We start from the raw sequence: 18,228 nt of genomic DNA, 5'->3' as shown, positions 1-18,228 counted from the left end.
CTTGTTTTGTTCTTTGTGAGAGAGAAGCTTTTGCTTCTAACAGTTTTGACTAATCTAATGGATGTATATAATTGTATATATAGATTTTATGTTTGACTATTCTAATCGATCTATATAATAGTATATATAAAGGGTTTGAAGTGATATTACATAGTTCAATTGATTTGAACAAACTGTTGTGATGTCATCTACGTATATATTTATTTGTTTATATTTATACAGAGTGATTGCAGAAAAATTCGATGAACATGTGCAAGAACACTTGTAGATAGTCTTCAAATGGTGAGGGTTTGGCAATAGTTAGTCTAACCCAAAAGGAGAAAAAAAAAATTTATGTTAAAGTAATATTTATAAACTGAATTATGCATAGTTACATATTTTTTGATGAGTTAAAAATTTACTATTTTTATGTCTTTGGATGATTCATCAGTTTTCCCACAACCTATTTAAGAAAAAGTGAGAACCCACAGAGTTGAAGAACTTGTGAAGAACTTGTAAATAAATTGAAATAGAGTCAATGATGACAATTTACTCCTCAAGAAATGTCTCCAAGCACTTAAAAACATCTATGCCTCCACAAGTTTCCCTGGAGTTGCTACTTAATTAAGTTTTGTTTTGTTTATTCATAATAGGTTTTTTCATATTGGTTTTGTTTACTTTAATTTATAAATTAATAAATTATTTTATTATATATTTTTCCTAATATTACTTTTTGCAAGTTTCTTCACATATTATAAGGGTGGTTTTTTCGTTGATTTCGAGCACTGATGGATGCAATGTTGCACACATTTCTAAATTGTTAGAATGAGCAATGTGTACCGAAAACATCATCGTCAATACAACTATAACTATGAAAATATTGCATGTTTTTTTCAATGTTTGAGTTGCCATAACATGAGATGATGATTACTACCAATGATATATGAGTATTTTACTCTTTGTTTATGATTTGTGAAGAAAGTTGATACATGTGAAGCCCATCCTCCACCAGTCTGCTACCAATACAAGCGAAGGGCCAAGGCCCAACAAGCAATCCAGTAAAGGGAAATGATCCAGAAGCTTCAGGAGAAATCTCTGGTCTTATCTGAAACTGTTTACTCCAGTTAGTGAGTCAATAAGCAGGGTTAAGAAATAAACTAGAGTTTGGTAGCTGTCACCTATTCATTGTATCTCGCCATAACGACTGGTGAGGTGGACAAAAGGACAGAGTAGTATAAGAGTTGAGGGAAGGGGTTGGAGAGAGGCATCGAGAGTTTGGTGAAAGGTTGTAAGGGGGAGGAAGAGAATCTGTAAGTTCTCTTGGTTGTAACTTGGTTTTATCATTAATAAAGGAAGAACGTTCTCTTGATTCATTGTTCTTGAGTTATCTTATCTGATTCTTATCAAAAGTGATTTGGTGGGTATTAATCTAGCTAGGTGAGTTATATAGTAAAACTAATGTTGTCCATTTTTAGCAATTGTTTTCAAATTGTTTCTTGTTCTCTCTTATGGGATGGTTACAGCCAACAAATTATATACAGCTTAGTTGTGCTTTAATTGTTTAGTTGTCCGAACAGATATTATTGGCATGGAATTGCAAATTTTGATATATATGGGATTTTGGTTTATTATGTGACCATATGTTGCTACAAATTTTGAAATATGTGCATAGCAAGAGTTTATGATTCATCAAGAAATTATCTTTTAAACGCAAAAAACAAAGATTTAGAAACAAATTAATAAAACAAGAAAAATTAATATATATGAAATTCAACTTTTTAAAAAAAAATAATACTAAATTATATTCAAAATAAAAGAAACATTTTTACAACTTGTGCTGCTGTTTTTGAAAAGAGAAAATTAAATTAATAAAATGACATAAACAGACTTATAAAAAGTTGTCAAAGAAACATATAATCTTATAACATTCTGTGAAATTCAACTTTACTCATTTAACATACCGCTTCTATCACTAATCACTTTGAATATTTTACTCATGCACAAATTATAGAACCGAACAAACAATGAAGATATGAATATCAATATGTTCTAGATTATGGTTTAATTAGTGGATTTTATTGCATGGATATAGCAATTACTTCATCTTCTTATTCTATATAAGATGGTTCCATACATAGAAATTAAACCACTTAAGGTTTTGCCCAAAAAAAAGAAACTACTTTAGGCTTAATAATTTGAAAGAAATCAAATGGTGTGGCCATGTGGGTTCTTCAAACATCCAATATTTTGCTCATTTTAATTTTTTTTGTAGTGGTGGTTCTTCCAAATACAGGAAGTAGAAATGCAAAGTGATGGCTCCAAATGAGAAGACTAGTGGAGGAACAAAGCGGCATGCAGTTAGTATTTTATCTATATATATATATATATATATATATATATATAATGTTTTTTGGGTCAAAAATTTTCTTAAACTATATATAACCATTAATCTGGTCATCAACTTGTAAATACGTATGTGTATGTCCTAAGCATTGCGTCACGAATCAATGTAAGAAAACTGCTAAAAAGGCAACAATTCTTTTTTTTTTTATGAGAATGCAAAACCAGAAAGTTTCTTCCAAATTATAGCTACAGCTACGAAATATAATACTTATAGTTTGTAAGAATAGAAACTTACAATAATAATTACAATGTAATACTTATAGTTTGTAAGAATAGAAACTTACAATGTAAACCCTCTTAGTTTTCTGTAAAAATAATAATTAAATATATATCTGATATTTAGTAAGTAAATTATGATGCTTGTTGACGTGAACATATTAGTTTGCAAAAAAATAATCAAAGGACAAAAAAATAATGGAAGTTACATACATATTATGTCAGTGATTTAAGGTATAATACGTATTATGGTGATATCAAACAGATACATACGTATAATAATGCCGAAAATAAAAATAACATGAGTTTCAGTTGAACAATTTGCATCCGTTAAGATATTCATCACAAATATTATCGAGCCAAGTTTGACCATCACGAATTCGAAGGTTATCTTCCTTACTGATTAATTGTTTGTTACAACCTTTTTTGCAAGTTTCTTCACATATTGTAGGAGTGAGTTTTTTTGCTGATTTCGAGCATTGATGGATGCAATGTTTCACACACATTTCTACATTGTTGGAATGAGCAATGTGTGCCGAAAAAATCATCGTTAATATAACTACAACCATAAAAACGCTGCATGTTTTCTTCAACGTTTGAGTTGCCATAACGTTAGATGATGATTACTGCAAATGATAAATGACTACTTTTACTCTTTGTTTATGATTTATGAAGAAAATGATTTGGTGGGTAGTTAATCTAGGTGAGTTATATAGTAAACCTAATTGTCAATTTTTAGCAATTGTACGTTTTTAAATTTGTTTCTTGTTTCTCTCTCATGGGATGTATACAACCAACAAAATGTATAAAGCTTAGTTGTGCTTTATTTTTTTAGTTGTCAAAATAGATATTATTGGCATGGAATAGCAAATTTAGATATACTATTCATTCACTAATTATTTCTGAAATTTTTAATATCATTTTACTAAAGTATTTGTAGCAAAAAGTATTTGCCATATAGTAACAACAACAGAAAAATAACTAATTTTGAAAACAAATAATTTCTATAATTACACAAACAAAATTTAATACGTATGTATATGTCCCAAGCATTGCGTCACGAATCAATATAAGAAAACTGTTAAAAGGTAACCATTCTTTTTTTTATGAGAATGCTTGCAAAAAAAACTTTGCAGCGAAATCCAGAGAGCTTCTTCGAAATTATAGCTACAGCGACGAAATCTAATATTTGGTGTGTTTGTAAGAATTGAAACTTAAAACTTAAATCCTCATAGTTTTCTACAAAAGTAATAAATATGTGTTTCGTATGGGAGTATAGTTTATGTTTTGTCGACTTCTCTCATTAAAAAAACATTCCATGGCGTGGGTTTCATTACGGTCATGTGAGTAAATCGCTCAAATGAAAAAAAAAAAAAACTGAATTAATTAATAAATACAAATGAATTCACAACTATTTCTGAAAATTTATTGTTATACTATTTCAATTTTTTCCTAACACTAATGAGAAAAATAATAGTTACTTCTTAGGATATATTATCTTGAGAGTACTAGTGTTGCTAGATCTTTTGATTGTTATCATAAATTATCGTTGTAAGCGGGCTTGAGAGTGTGATCTTTCTCTTCAGTCGAGGGTGAATGATTAAGTTGTTTCATTCTTAGCTTGGAGCTTTTGTAATGTGTTTACGGAATGAAGTTCTAGAAATAATCAGGAAGAATGGATGAGGCAAACCGGATTGGGTTTAAAATTTAATTCGGGCTAATTAAGCTAACGAATTTTTTTTCTTTTCTTTTCCATTAGTTATATAAAAAACTGGCGAGCAAATGCAAATGAAACCTTTGCAACACACAACACAATGCATGAAACAATAATGTTAGAAGTAATTTTAATAAGGTATATGTTAGATTTAATGACATAAATCCTCATGTAATAAATTTGCTCTTACATAGACATGTAACCAAACAAAAATAAACTTTGTGTAGAATATATTCACTGAGATAAATAATACCAAGAATAATTATTAATTTTTGTAATGTTCTGTAACTTTTCTTGAATTGTTTCTATCAAATTTATCAAAATATAAATGGATAGAAACTAATAAATAGATAACATTACATAAATCGTTCTTAACCATTGTATTGTTGTGGTGTTGGTTTATAAGTTTATTGGTTCAGTATGTATTAGAAAATGTAAAGCAACATTCAAATGTAACATGCATCTACACCCATATCTTTTGCTACTAAAGTTTAGTAATCTTCCTTATAATATTTTGAATCGCTAATTTAAATAAAAATAAATAAAAAGTAATATATATTTTTTAAACAGTATATTTACTATGTATTTACAGCTCATTTTCATAATACATATTTATATATAGCATACCAAAATTACATTTCAAAAAGAATCTTTTCAAAATGATTTTTAATTTCGTTAATTAAGAAACTGTATTTACAACGAAACGGATATTTTCATTAATTACCGGTCAAACATATAAATAGAATAACGCCACGTAAATCTTTCTTTGCCGTTCGATAAACTAATACTTTCTTGATTAATCATGTTTATGAAAAATATTAAAACAACATTTATCTACAAACAAAGAGAGCCTCATATGCATACAAATCTTCTTCTTATCCAATCATTCTTAAGAGTATTTTTACTTAATTAGCTTTGGTAATTAGTGAAACAAAGAACCAATGAGAGAAGAGCAGTGGGGTTAGTTTGACTGGTCACTAAGCCAAAGAATTTAGCCAATGGGAAAGAGATATGGCGACCTCGTAAGAACCGCCTCCTTTGCCATTTGTATTATCTCTCTATAAAACCACTCAACCATCAACCTCTCTTGGCATGCAACAAATCACTCAAATAATTATTTTATAAAGAAGAAAGAAAAAGAAAAGACGGCAGAGAAACAATGGAACGTGGAGCTCCCTTCTCTCCCTATCAGCTACCCAGACCCAACTCTGGTAATCAATATAAGTGGTCGTTTATATATATTCATACTTGCCTCCTTCCATATACCTCTATGCTCATGAAAAATCGGAGACTTGCTTTATGATTTTTATGTGTCTTTCTAACCAAGTGAAGTAGAGAGTTTCTCTGTCTTGAAAATTAGATTTTGTGTAGAGGTTTTAGGAATTGCTCGGAAAAGGTGATTATTTACATGCATGCATGAGTCAATGTTTTGAACGGGGGATGATCTTTGATAGTTCATATATATGTGTTCATTGAATATACTCTAGCATGCACTAGAAATGTTTGCGAGTATCATTTTCCCCTGTTTTCAAATTTAATGTTTAGTTTTCTCATTGTAACGGCTGAGTTTTTCTCCTTTTGAAACAAAATTCTCGTTTTTCTGAAAACATCTACTGTAATTTATATATTTATATATTTTTATCAAACATTTATCTTTATGCCGTAGTCGTCTGATGTACTACTATATATTAGTCAGAGTTCTAATTCAAAATATATTACTAGTAGTTTTGTCCAAATTTTTTCTTTTACTATGGATTTTATTTTTACTGGTTGTCATTAGCTTAACTTTAATCTTGTGATTCTTTTAACGTTTACCATTGGGAATCTTCACATGAAATAAATGTCCACTTAACTGAGTCATACCTTTTTCTCTGTAAATGAATTGATGTTCTTCTCCAAATTTTGAGTTTTTGTTTTTTTCGGGAATACGCGATTATTTTGAAGTATTTCAAGAAGAAGAAAGATCCTTTTGACATTTTCGTTCTAGTATAATTCGTAAAACGTAACGGCAAGAATCTGAACAGTCTATTCAACCAAAATTAGACCCCACAATACTTATCTCTTATCTTATTGGTCCGTAACTAAGAACGTGTCCCTTGATTTTGATACTTCTTGTTTTCTACTAGTATACAAACTTGTATCCTATTCTTATAAATTTAATTTTCATTTCTACTTTACTAATGAGATAAAATTTTCTTTAACTATGAACAGGATTGAATTCGGACCAGCTCAGTAACCCAAACTCAATGACCAGCTCAGTCGTCACAGCCGGTGGCACCAGTGACAAGAACAAGGGTGTAGCGGTCCAGCAACAACCATGTATGGCTCGTGAGCAAGACCAATACATGCCAATCGCTAACGTGATAAGGATCATGCGTAAAAGCTTACCAGCGCACGCCAAAATCTCCGACGACGCTAAAGAAACGATTCAAGAATGCGTCTCCGAGTACATCAGCTTTGTGACCGGTGAAGCTAACGAGCGTTGCCAGCGTGAGCAGCGTAAGACCATAACTGCTGAAGATATCCTTTGGGCTATGAGCAAGCTTGGGTTCGATAACTACGTGGATCCCCTCACTCTGTACATTAACCGGTACCGTGAGATAGAGACCGATCGTGGATCGGCCCTTAGAGGTGAACCTGCAGTGTCGTTCAGACAAACCTATGGAGGAAATGGTATTGGGTTTCACGGACCACCACATAGCCTACCTCCTTCGGGTCCTTACGGTTTTGGTATGGTTGATCCAACCATGGGTATGGGTGGTGGTCGGTACTACCAAAATGGGTCTGGTCAGGATGGATCCGGTTCTGGTACTGGCGGTTCTTCGTCTTCTATCAACGGAATGTCGTCGGTTTATGACCCATATGTTCAGTATAAGTGAAGATGCATGTAATCATTCTTCCTTTTTCTATTCAAAGCATGTATTTGGATGAATGTTATAATTTTATGTCTTATGAATAACATTTCTATATAATGTTGAAAAGTGTTGAATTTCATCCATACTTTTTTTAGGACTGATTTCAATATGCAAATGACAAAAAAAGTGTTTTTGGATTAAAACTCTATGCGACATTTCATGATCATCTAAAGGCTTTTAAATTTTAAAGCTGTCATATATATATATTAGATAGAAGATAACTAAACATTGTGGGAACTATAAGTTTACTTTTTTTAAGTTACTCTTCTCTATGTGAAGTGAACCACACAGTACATAACTAAACAAACCAAAAGGTTACAAAACAAAAAAAAATGCATTGACCACGTAAACACTTTAATAACCAAAATGTAGGTTTTGATTCAAGAGATAATAATAATATGAAACTTTTTCTCTTTTGTGAGAGTATGCAACAAACAGAACGCAATAAAAGTGCTGTGGGCTAAGCCTAAACAGAAATCAGAAATAGTCCAGCAGCCCACCAAGTTCATCCTCCTACTCAACAAAAGGACAAAACTATCGTACAGAGGAAGGAGACCACGAAAGTGTGGAAACCAGCTGGAGAGAGAGAGAGGTGAGCTAGCTAGTACTATCAGACCGTTACGATTACTTCTCTATGTGAGTAGATAGCTGACACATGTTATGAGTCTAGAGTGTTCCATAATCTAGAAAGTTCCTCTGTGTTGTATAAGAGGAGCCTCTAATGTAATCACCAATACTACAGTAAAAAATTTCAGTCTAAAGATCTCTCTTCGTTTATTCACAGTTTGCTCTCAAAGAATCAGTGAGACATGGATGTTCACCGTCGTCAAGTTGCAGCACTGGAGAATCGGATTCGATTGATGAGTCCAGCGCTTTACATCGTCTCCATCACTGTCATGCTACATCTCTCGTCACCGGTCGGTCTCAACCCAACAAATTCAGCTCCGGGGATGACTCCGACGACGTTTCGAGCCATCAAGATAGCATCTCAGTGTTTATGGCCGTTGAACAATCTAGGCCTCGTCTCTGCTCTCGCGGCGTTGTTCGTTCTGGTCAACGGAACTCCGTTGCCAGCTGGTAGGGTTCTACTTCGAGACGAGCGAGTCTTCATCGTGTTTATGAAGATGGCTTACCTCTCAACGCTTCTCTCGTTTTTGTGTTTGTTTCTCGTTAGGCTGCTGAGTCCATCAGACACGTTTCTCGTTGGTCTCTTTTTCGTCGAAGCTGGAGTCATGTTTTTGTTCTTCCTCTACTCCTCCTTTCGCTCCGTCAAGCTTCATGCGTAGCTTAGTAGCTTAAGAGTCTTTTGTTAAAGATCTTAATTGAGGTTTTCTGTTTCTGGTTTAAGTTTAATTTCCGGTTATTGTTTTGTTTCTCCTTTCGGTTTACAAACTTTATGTTTTGTTACTTTAGTTATGAGTTTTCTAACAATTATACCACATTAAAAACTCAATCTTTTCCAATGTACCACATTAGAAACTCTTTTTTCAATGTACCACATCTGTATATGCAAATGATCATTCTAGCCTCAATTTTGTATTACAACACACATTAATAGAAAAATGTTTATTTGTTTAAAAACACTTCTCTCGCGTCTTTTCAGTCTCCAACGCCAGTGCACAACAGTCCAATTTCCAATTAAAGCTGTGAGATATAAGAAAAACTGTTCAATACAATTCACTTTTAATATTTTTTTTTAATAGTTTATCATCCCCATACTCGTGTATGTGCTATATATGTGTCTATTCATTTTTCTTCTTCTACCTAAACTTCCTTCAAAAGCAATTCTCCGTCACACCGAAACGACCGAGCACCAAACATCCCAACTAAAAATCTGGATCAAAAAGAGATCTGTTGCAACTAAAGAGAGAGATCGTAAGATGGAAGAACACGTAAGAAATAAAGTCAACTAGAGAGGTTCTCTCCGGCGCCAAAAGACAAGCTGGACAAAATAAGCGGATTCAAATCTAAGGTTAGCGGAAGAAAAATTAGCCAGAAAAAAAAGACTCAGGTTTACCTAGTAGACAAGTTCCAAACTCTCCTAACTTGTCTATTTGAGATTATACTGTCCTTTTTGAGAAAATTTTACCTAGTAAACAAGTTCCAAACTCTCCTAACTTGTCTATTTGGAACACTTATTTATTTATTAATTTTATGGACAAGTTTATAACTGCATAATTTTTCTAAGAACAATACCGGTTAGTGGACAAGTTTTATTTACAACTTGTCTACTAGTTAATATATTTGACAAATGGACTAGTTCAAACTAATAGACAAGTTTATATTTCTCAACTTGTCCATACAATTTATCTTGTTCATCACACCAATTTTGTCTACTGCGTTATGCTGCTCTCATATCTCTAAACCAAAAAACAGCTTACAAAATCTATGTGTTTCCAGTATTTTAATTTAAATTACAAACTTTATTTTATGCTGACCCACAATCATTAATGCACCAACTTTTGTGTCATAAAAGGACAGTATAATCTCAAATCTCATGACCTTTATATGAAAGATATATTAGTCATTTTATTCCAACATGAAAGCTCAAATATGGTAGTCTTGGAAAGAAAAAAAAAATGTGGCATTTGAAAAAAGGTTTTAACTGAATGTGGTAGAATCAATAAAAATCCCTTTAGTTATTTCTCTCTAGTTGTTCAATTCCCGGTTATTGTTTTGGTTCTCTTTCAGTTATGAATATATAACTGAAAAAGAGATTTTATATTAGACACGAACATACCATATCAGGAGAATCTCATATACGTATGCACAACGTTACGTACATTGATCTTTCACTCTGTTTAAAGAGAAAAATGGAGATGCAGAAATATAATTTAGTTTCTCGAGTGTTCGGATAAATACACTATGCTAACGAAATTGAAGGGCGTAAACACAAGCTGGTTTGCGAGTCTCAAGGTGTCGTCAAAGTGATTAGCTTTAATTAAAAACACTACCTCTAGATATAGCCCAAGATTGAGGTATAGCCGTATAGGTAGTCATCTCAATCACTACCCCTTTAACTTGTACCTCAAGTATTATTAATTAGTCATCTCTTTACATGGCAACTCGAATCGACACAATGGACAAACATGATAAATCCTAAACCACTTCACAATGCAACTATCGTCAAACTCGTGTCCACAAGGTAAGGTCACGACTATTTCTCCCTTTTCAAACCCCTCCAAAAAAATTGAGCACATGTTGTCATCAGAGTTGGACGTCTTCTTCTTATTCTTCTTACATATTTTCCTTGCCAAACGACCAACCGAAAGCTTACTTGCCGGTTTAACTAACCGGATGTTATTGGTCTCAGCTTGAACGGCCTCGTCATTCCTAGGAGGATGGATGACCTTACAGTACATGTACACTAACGTAGCAGAAACTGGAAAGTCTACTATGGAAATCAAATTATGATAGATACGTTCAGTGAGCTTACGGTTAGCAATGTCAACATCTTGGTGGGTGAGCCCTGCTAAGAACAACCATTCATTCAGTTCTTTCAAGTCATTAGGGAAGGTGGATTCAACGCTTTCGAAGTCATCGTACGAGAGATATAGATTTTCACGATCTAGTGATGTGCCCGACAGACTTACGCAAATCTTGAGTGTCCCAGCATCTTCGGATTTAGGTTTGAGGTCGATTTCGCTGCGAAAGGTTAATTGCACTTCCATTGCGAAAGCTTTTAAGGTTTTCTTTTCTTTCTCTTATACTCCTTTCATTTCAAAATATAGAATGTTTTAACAAAAGCACGCAAATTAAGAAGTTTTTACTTTTAACAAGTTAAACCAATCAAAAACAATATTGCATAATATAAAATACTAAACTAATCTAAAAGTTGCATAAAAACTTAAAAACATCTTATATTATGAAACAAAAAAATTCTCTAAAACATCTTATATTTTGAAACAGAAGGAGTATATAATAGAGGCAATAGACAGTACTTTCAGAGACCTAACCTAATTGTAATTTGCGAATATATATCCTAATTATTTCTAATTTTATTTCACTTTTAATTAATGTTGTTTTCCTTTACTTAATTTTTTTTTTAATTAATGTTGTTTTCCTTTACTTATTTTTTTTTTTTAATTAATGTTGTTTTCCTTTACTTAATTACTTCGTGTTATTAGCTCTTTTTTGCTTTTGAAGAATTACGCATCTTGGTTGATATGAGATTGTGTATAAACTAAAGTTCAACATATTTAGTTTTGTGATGTGATTTGCTTTATTGTATAATGTTAGCGTTGTCTTATACTCTCATCCGACAATATATATATATATATATATATATATATATTATATGTTTTTAGTTTATAACTTGATCCTTAAATAATTTCATGTAGCAAAAGATTGAGAAATTTAAAAAAAAAGATCACATATCAAACTAACTACACATGTTGTAGCTTAGATTGGTCGCTAAAACGATATAATATATAGTGGACTTGACTGCGAACGACATTAATTATAAGCCATCCGATAAAAATCTATTGTATCACGTGTCATGAGATGAGGCAATTTTGTTTGGTAAAAGGGTTTATTAGAATTTCAGAATGCCAATTGACCTCACTAAAAGAAAAACAAAAAAAAAGTTGAGAGAGAATCGCATGCGCGTGGATCTCACTCAGGGCGATTTCTCTTGGATTTTACTCAGGGCGATTTTCTCTTCCAAAGTTTTTCTTCTTCTAATCACAAACTTTTGCACCGTCGGTGGGGGTTCTCCGTTGATTTCGGCGACGAAGAGAGCTCCAAGGCTCATGGTGCTTCATCCATAAACTGCTGCATCAACAAAGTGAAGCTTCCTGATCAAAATCAAGGGAGCAGTGAAAGGGAGAAGTTTCCTCGACACACCGACGGTAAGAGCTCTATTGGCGGCGATGCGACGTGGAGTAGAGGAGGGAGATTCACGGCAAGGATCGAGAGAGGAAGGTGGTTAGATCCAAAGACTAGAGATTCTGGAGGCTTCTCAGGGCTGTTGTTCGATGGGGGAGGTCGTCTATGGCTAGGAAGAGCTAAGCCACCGTCGAAGATTCTCAGATCTACTCCCTACCGCCTTTCTCTCTCACATATGAGCCTGAATCTCTTCGACAATCGTAGCTCGGATCTCTTCTTCTTCCTTAAAGCTGCTCTACGGTAGCGGGATGGCAACGGATCTTGGATCACCATCTCCGTTTGACTCACGTCGTCCAGGCTCACCGGAGATCATGTTCTGATGAGCATCCGCAATATTATGGACGGCGGCTTCAACTGAGTTCTTCAGTTGGGGGATTAGGGTTACTAAGTGACCGATTTGATTCCGGTTCATTATTAAATAAACTCGGGTCAATTTTGATTACGGTTTTACTTGGTTTGATGTATGTGGTTTAAGTCCTAAGAGGATTGTAATTGGCCTAATCCGAAAATAGCCCATTGAATAATTATTTATAATATTGAATAGCCTTTAAACAAAAAAAAATTGACCTCACAATTTATTAAATAAAAATAAAAGTATTTCTCTCCAGACCTTGACACCTCAGCTTCAACATTGAAGCTGGTGTTGACACATCAGTTAAAATTAAGAACCAATACAATTATAACAACCCATCTATTTCTTCTTTTCTTCTTTTCATCAAACGATTTCCTCTTCTTTCTTCTCTCTGTCGATCGATTTTAGCAATCTTCTCTTCTTAAAGAGATTTTGATCCTTAGCATAATCGATCGTCCTAATATTATCCGATTCTACAAAGCTATCTCTTTAAGAGTTTATCCAAAATAGTATTTGGCTCTCATACGCTCCGTCCCTCACTCACCCCCGACTCAACACTTATTCACCGCCGGTGTTTCAGTGACGAAGCTTTGCAGTCAACACCAACATCGAAGACTTACCGGAGAGTTCTCTACGGTACTTTAAATCTACATCCTCCTCTCTTTCCGCTTTGTTTATGTATCTAATTGAATGACTTCGTTTTTGAGATCTTTCCTGGTTTTTTTTTTTGGGCAATCGAGATTATGGTTTTTTCTATTTTGGGTGTTTTTGTCTACAGCTTCCCTATTTCGATTATGTGTTCTTCAACCCTACTTATTCTAGGGTTCAAGACGCACGGAATCGAGATATTTCAGAAAAATTAATCTCATAGACCTCCGATTGAGCTCTAGATTGTCTTATGAATTCGACTGATTTGTGTTTCACATTTGGTTTCTCCATTGATTTTGAGAAACCTTAGCTCAATGATCTGTGTTTCACAACTTGTTTTCGAATTTGATGTTCTTGGAATCTTTATTTTGAGCAAGGAGTGGTATGAAATTTTGGTTGAAATTAAAGGAGTAAACTTGCTTCAGAGGATTAGACCGATCTTAATCTTTTTGAAATGGTATGAATTTTGATTGTTTTCTTGATCTTTGGTGTTTTGTTGAATCTGGGATAATTGTGGGGTTTAATTCGAATATTTGCAGACGAGAGATAGGATCTTGATGGGTAAATCAATTACCATAACATGTTGCTTTAGTTTTGTTTGGAGCCAGTTTCAAAATCTCCTTATCACTTACCCCTATTCAGATTTGACTTTTGCTTTCTATGGCTCCTTATCATTTTCAATTGAATGATTGAGATGAAAGTAGTTAATCTATTTTCTTTCTGGTTAGGCTATGCCAAGGCGGTGAACTCTTGGAGAAATACGTCAAAGGTAGCTGATACATCATACATGATTCTATCACGTCGTTATTGTATTGTGCTTTGAGTGGTTTGAGTTTTCTTCGTTCATATCAGGGGAGGCAAATACTCAGAAGAAGATGCTAAAAGGCGTGGTTTTTAGTGTAGTAGCTTATTTTCATCTTCAAGGCGTGGTTCACTGTGACCTCAAACCCGAGATTCGTTTTCTCTTTTATGGTGATTAGTTTCTTCTTCTTAAGTTTGGCGGCTTCACTTCTGTTCTAACTTTACCAATATGATATATTATCTCTCTGTTTATTGATGTTTTTTTCTCTGTTTCTTTGTGGTTGATTTTGCAGAGAATAAAGTTTTAAACTTTGGAACAAATTCTCAAGCCTTATCTGGTAACACACACCAAATTCTTCTATAATTGTCAATGGCTGTGTTGCTCATTTGTTTTTGATATGTAAATTTCACTTATTTAGCTTCCACATTCTTTTTGTTAACTGCATAGTAGATCTCTCTCTTATGCATATCTGGTTTTTTGCATTTGATCTTCCGATTGTTTTCTTATGGTTGGCCTTTGATTATTTTCATATATTCATATGGTAGTCTAATGCTTTTGTTAATTCACATTGTCGGTGCTTAATTTTTATATATGTACAGATTTGAGCCCAATGGCAACATAAAATAATCAAATTTAAAATTTAATCTTAATTCATACGTTTAATGTCTTTTTTGCTCCATATTGTTTTGGGAGGCGGTTAGGACCACATCTTCGTAAGTCGGTTTATCATTTTCTTTTTCCAACTATGTCGTCAATCTGGATCAGAGTTTATGAGGATTATCAAAGTTGTGGTCAACATATTTACTCATTTTCTTCAGATGAATTTTTGTTTGTTTTTGTTGTATATTCTAAGTATGGTTATTTTTTAACAGTGATTTGTGCTCATTAGCTTTTATAAGGAGGGGCTGCTTAAATTTCTGCATTTACATGTGGTCTATTTGGAAATTTTTAAGAATCGAAAATTATTGTTCATAGGTTTAATGAGCTGTGATGAGAAAGCTAAGACGTAAGTAAAAAATAATGATATTGAAGAAGTATGTGTTGGTGATATGATTGAAGAAGCCATTGATAGTGTGATATGTTTTTTTCATTGTTGGCGATCCTTTTCAAGTTCAAAATTTGAGTATTATCAATGTCTTGGTATTCAATTTTATAGCTACTGTAGTTAGTGGGATGCTACTATGCAGTTATTTTGGGATTTATGTTTGATGTGGTTTTTGTTTTTTTGCTGGATATAGAATTTGCAGGGCTACAACTTATAGTGATCTTGTTGTTCTAGCTAAGACACAAAAATGTAGAGGTACTGCACAATCTCGTTCATTATGGAGAGACTGTTTCAGTCTCGTTCTTCACTGAGACTTGGAGTAAGATCGAGAAGGACCGCTCTCTTGGACTGCACACTCTCTGTTTGCTATATATTGGAGTGAAAGAGCCCACCTTTGAATCTATTTGCAGAGGACGGAAGAAACAGTATGAACCACCCAAGTATATGACTGTTAATACAACGATCGAGCAGCTGCTAGAAGTTGAGCAAAAGGATGGAGAATCTGTTTATGGTTTATGGTGAAGACACAGGGTGTGTGGGCTCTGCACTGAGGACCATAAGATAGTTTCCGGAACAATAAGACTTGAGAGTGTTGATTTTGGAGACTGTTGCATTAACCTGTGATTGTAAGCAAGATTCATCCTTTGGAAGAAGAGATGTTAGAGTTTTACAAATATTAAAATGCAGACTAAAAGACCACAAGAATAAAGAATACTTGTATTTTTGTTCGAAAAGCTTCACGATGGAGCAAGAATAATGAAGATGTTTCTTTGATGAAGAGATTGAAACTATGAACCGATAGGTGTAACACTTTTCTTCATTTTTTTTTACTCGTAGTTTTGATGTTACATAAAGCATAACTATGATGTGATTTCGAATATGCGAAAGATGTCTATTGATGTATTTTTGATTTTGGTTTGAGGCACATTTGTTTCAGAGAATTTCATTATGAAATTATATGGTATGCTTGTGGAATCTAGAGTTTTTAATATTTAATTATTAGCTTTTCGTTTAATGTTCACCAATCATGTTTCTTAAGGTAAAAAAGTCAATGATAATCAATCAACACACGCAATAATTTTTTTATTATAAACAACATACAAAAATTATCTTAAAAAATATTAAAATACAAACAATACCAAAAACAATCCCGCGGCGTAGCGCGGGTATTATTTTAGTTGATTTTAAAATCAGTAAAAAACAAAGTTTTATTCTAAAATCACTTATATAAAATGTAGTTTTGATTAGTGAATATATATAGTTCTTATATCAAATGATTCGAATATTACTAAACCATCTCAATATTTTTTCCAAATGGTAACGCAGAGATGATAAATTATTTTACCCAAGCAAGTATCGAATTTTCGGTTCATCAACAAGGAATTGCCTAACCGGTATTTCATAAAATCCATTTTACTGTGACCAAAAGAGGTCCAGGTCATCACCACTCACGCCCGTTAGAAAATGTACGGTTATTATAAACCACGGTTCACGGTTAAACTTTTAACCATGGTTAGATTTACATAAACACTTTATGCTTATAAAACTCCAAAACTGGACGTCAAAAAGAAAACAAAAACTCCAAAACCCCTTCATCACAATATCTTCGTCTCAAATCTTGATTCTTCCTGCAAGATCTCGACCGCCATGAATGGAGGAGGTGTTGTTAATGAGACACATGAAGCGACTCGTGATGAGGAACGTGAAGAGGTTCGTCGGATGGCCGGTCGTTTCGTCGTCGCGGGGTTGCTTGAGCTTTGGACAGGAGTATGCAAACCCTTCCACGTCATCGGATTCTCTTTTTTTTTCCCTATGTAACTGTGTCGTTTAGTGAGTGAGACCATCGCATCGCCGATGCTTACGTGTGATCTCTATCTGCTTTTATTCGTTGTGTTCTTTGCTTTGTACATGTTGTTGAACAATAATGGTTTCTTGATTGCACGTTTTGCTTAATATTAATGGTCGTAATAGTAGGTTTAAATCGTATTAGCTCATAATTGATTCAAGAAAGAGGCATCAAAAGCTTCTTCATTAGTAAGCCCCGTCCGACAAAAAAGTAACTGCAACGTATATATTATAAGCCATCCGATTAATCAACGTTCCACGTGTTACAAGATGAGGCAGCTGTTTTAACTTACCATTGGGTAAATTAGGGGAAGTTCAAACCTTTTGGTAAAATTTTGTCTCCTTCGCGCTAGTGATGGTTGCAATGTTCTGCATGTTGATTTCGGGCAAGTGCGCGATGTTTGTTAACTTGTGGCCGTCTTGGTTGCTTTCTGCTACTTCTCTCATTGAAGTACTGTTGCTTCTGCTAACTCTCTGTCTCTCAATGTTATCTCCTATTGTGTTCAAGGTGGATATCATCGTTGGATGAGATTGTGAATCAATAATTTATATAAAAAGTCATTGATATATATATATATATATATATATATATCTGTATTTTCTATTCGATCGTTTGTGTTTGTGATGTGCTTTCCTCATATTGTATTATGAATGTTAGCGTTGCCTCATCCAGCGATGATATATATATGTTTAGTTAATAACTTGATCCGTAAATAATGTCATTTAGCAAAAGATTGAGAAAAATGAAATAAATTCACATATCTTATTTTACAGGGTAGCAAACTATCAATTAAAAGCTAGCTTGCATATTGTATATCTAAGTATAACTACACATGTTGTAGCTAAAACGTTAGTTGAGTCGACTGTGAATGATGTCAAAATAAAAAATAAAGGTCGACTGTAAATAACATGCATTATTGTGTAGATTTTTTATTTTTTTTTAAAACACCTGAACTTTATATTATATAGTTGAAATGTTGTACAAAGAGTTAATCAACCAACTTGGTGGAAATGTGTAGATTGATGGCAAACTGATAGTAAAATAAAAATATAGATGAAATTAAGTAAATGCTAAATGGAGGATCAAGACAAAAGTAATCGTGGCTTATTATAAGCCATCCGATAAAAAAACTATCGTATCACATGTCATGAGATGAAAGGGATTATGGGAATTTCAGAAGCCCACTGACCCTCACAAAAAATTAATAAAAGTGATTTAAGAATCTGTAAAAACAAAAGTGCTACTTACAAGTACGATATACAGTTTCTTATATCAAATGATACAAATATTACTAAACCATGTCGATATTTTCTCCAAATGGTAACGAATTGACCCAAGCAGACACGAACCGTATCATAAAACCAATTCACTGTGACCTCAAATCTGTAAAAACAAAAGTGCAATTACACACGAGTGAAAAT

At 33.5% G+C, this 18,228-nt stretch overlaps 2 protein-coding genes, 2 long non-coding RNA genes and 1 pseudogene across 5 annotated transcripts; 4 read left to right on the top strand and 1 right to left on the bottom strand.

The window, feature by feature from the left end:
• The first annotated feature begins 1,173 nt into the window (after positions 1-1,173).
• On the top strand, positions 1,174-2,562 carry LOC147928008 (uncharacterized). The gene is made up of 2 exons (XR_015579190.1): positions 1,174-1,289; positions 2,252-2,562. It is a non-coding gene; the product is annotated as an uncharacterized LOC147928008 (long non-coding RNA).
• A 2,718-nt stretch (positions 2,563-5,280) lies between these two features.
• Positions 5,281-7,306, top strand: LOC104740895 (nuclear transcription factor Y subunit B-9). 2 transcript variants are annotated; one of them, XM_010461619.3, is made up of 2 exons: positions 5,281-5,523; positions 6,524-7,306. In XM_010461619.3, the coding sequence occupies exons 1-2, from the start codon at positions 5,472-5,474 to the stop codon at positions 7,189-7,191; spliced, it is 720 nt and encodes a 239-aa protein (XP_010459921.1). In that variant the 5' UTR covers positions 5,281-5,471; the 3' UTR covers positions 7,192-7,306. The 2 variants fall into 2 exon arrangements, with proteins under 2 accessions (XP_010459921.1, XP_019091659.1); XM_019236114.2 differs by lacking the exon at positions 5,281-5,523 and adding an exon at positions 5,530-5,708.
• Positions 7,307-10,265: 2,959 nt separating this feature from the next.
• LOC104743452 (RING/U-box superfamily protein) lies at positions 10,266-10,898 on the bottom strand. The gene has a single exon (XM_010464534.1). The coding sequence runs from the start codon at positions 10,896-10,898 to the stop codon at positions 10,266-10,268; it is 633 nt and encodes a 210-aa protein (XP_010462836.1).
• Positions 10,899-12,805: 1,907 nt separating this feature from the next.
• LOC104740893 (uncharacterized) lies at positions 12,806-14,345 on the top strand. Its single transcript, XR_760227.3, has 4 exons — positions 12,806-13,102; positions 13,843-13,883; positions 13,967-14,086; positions 14,209-14,345. It is a non-coding gene; the product is annotated as an uncharacterized LOC104740893 (long non-coding RNA).
• Positions 14,346-15,137: 792 nt separating this feature from the next.
• Positions 15,138-15,739, top strand: LOC147928007 (putative diphthine methyl ester synthase pseudogene; annotated as a pseudogene).
• The last annotated feature ends 2,489 nt before the right edge of the window (positions 15,740-18,228 follow it).

This window comes from Camelina sativa, chromosome 14, assembly GCF_030686135.1.
Source record: "Camelina sativa cultivar CO46 ecotype springtype chromosome 14, ASM3068613v1".
NCBI lineage: Eukaryota > Viridiplantae > Streptophyta > Magnoliopsida > Brassicales > Brassicaceae > Camelina > Camelina sativa.
Note: the sequence above shows the minus strand (reverse complement) of the source record. Positions and strands in the feature narration are given on the sequence as shown.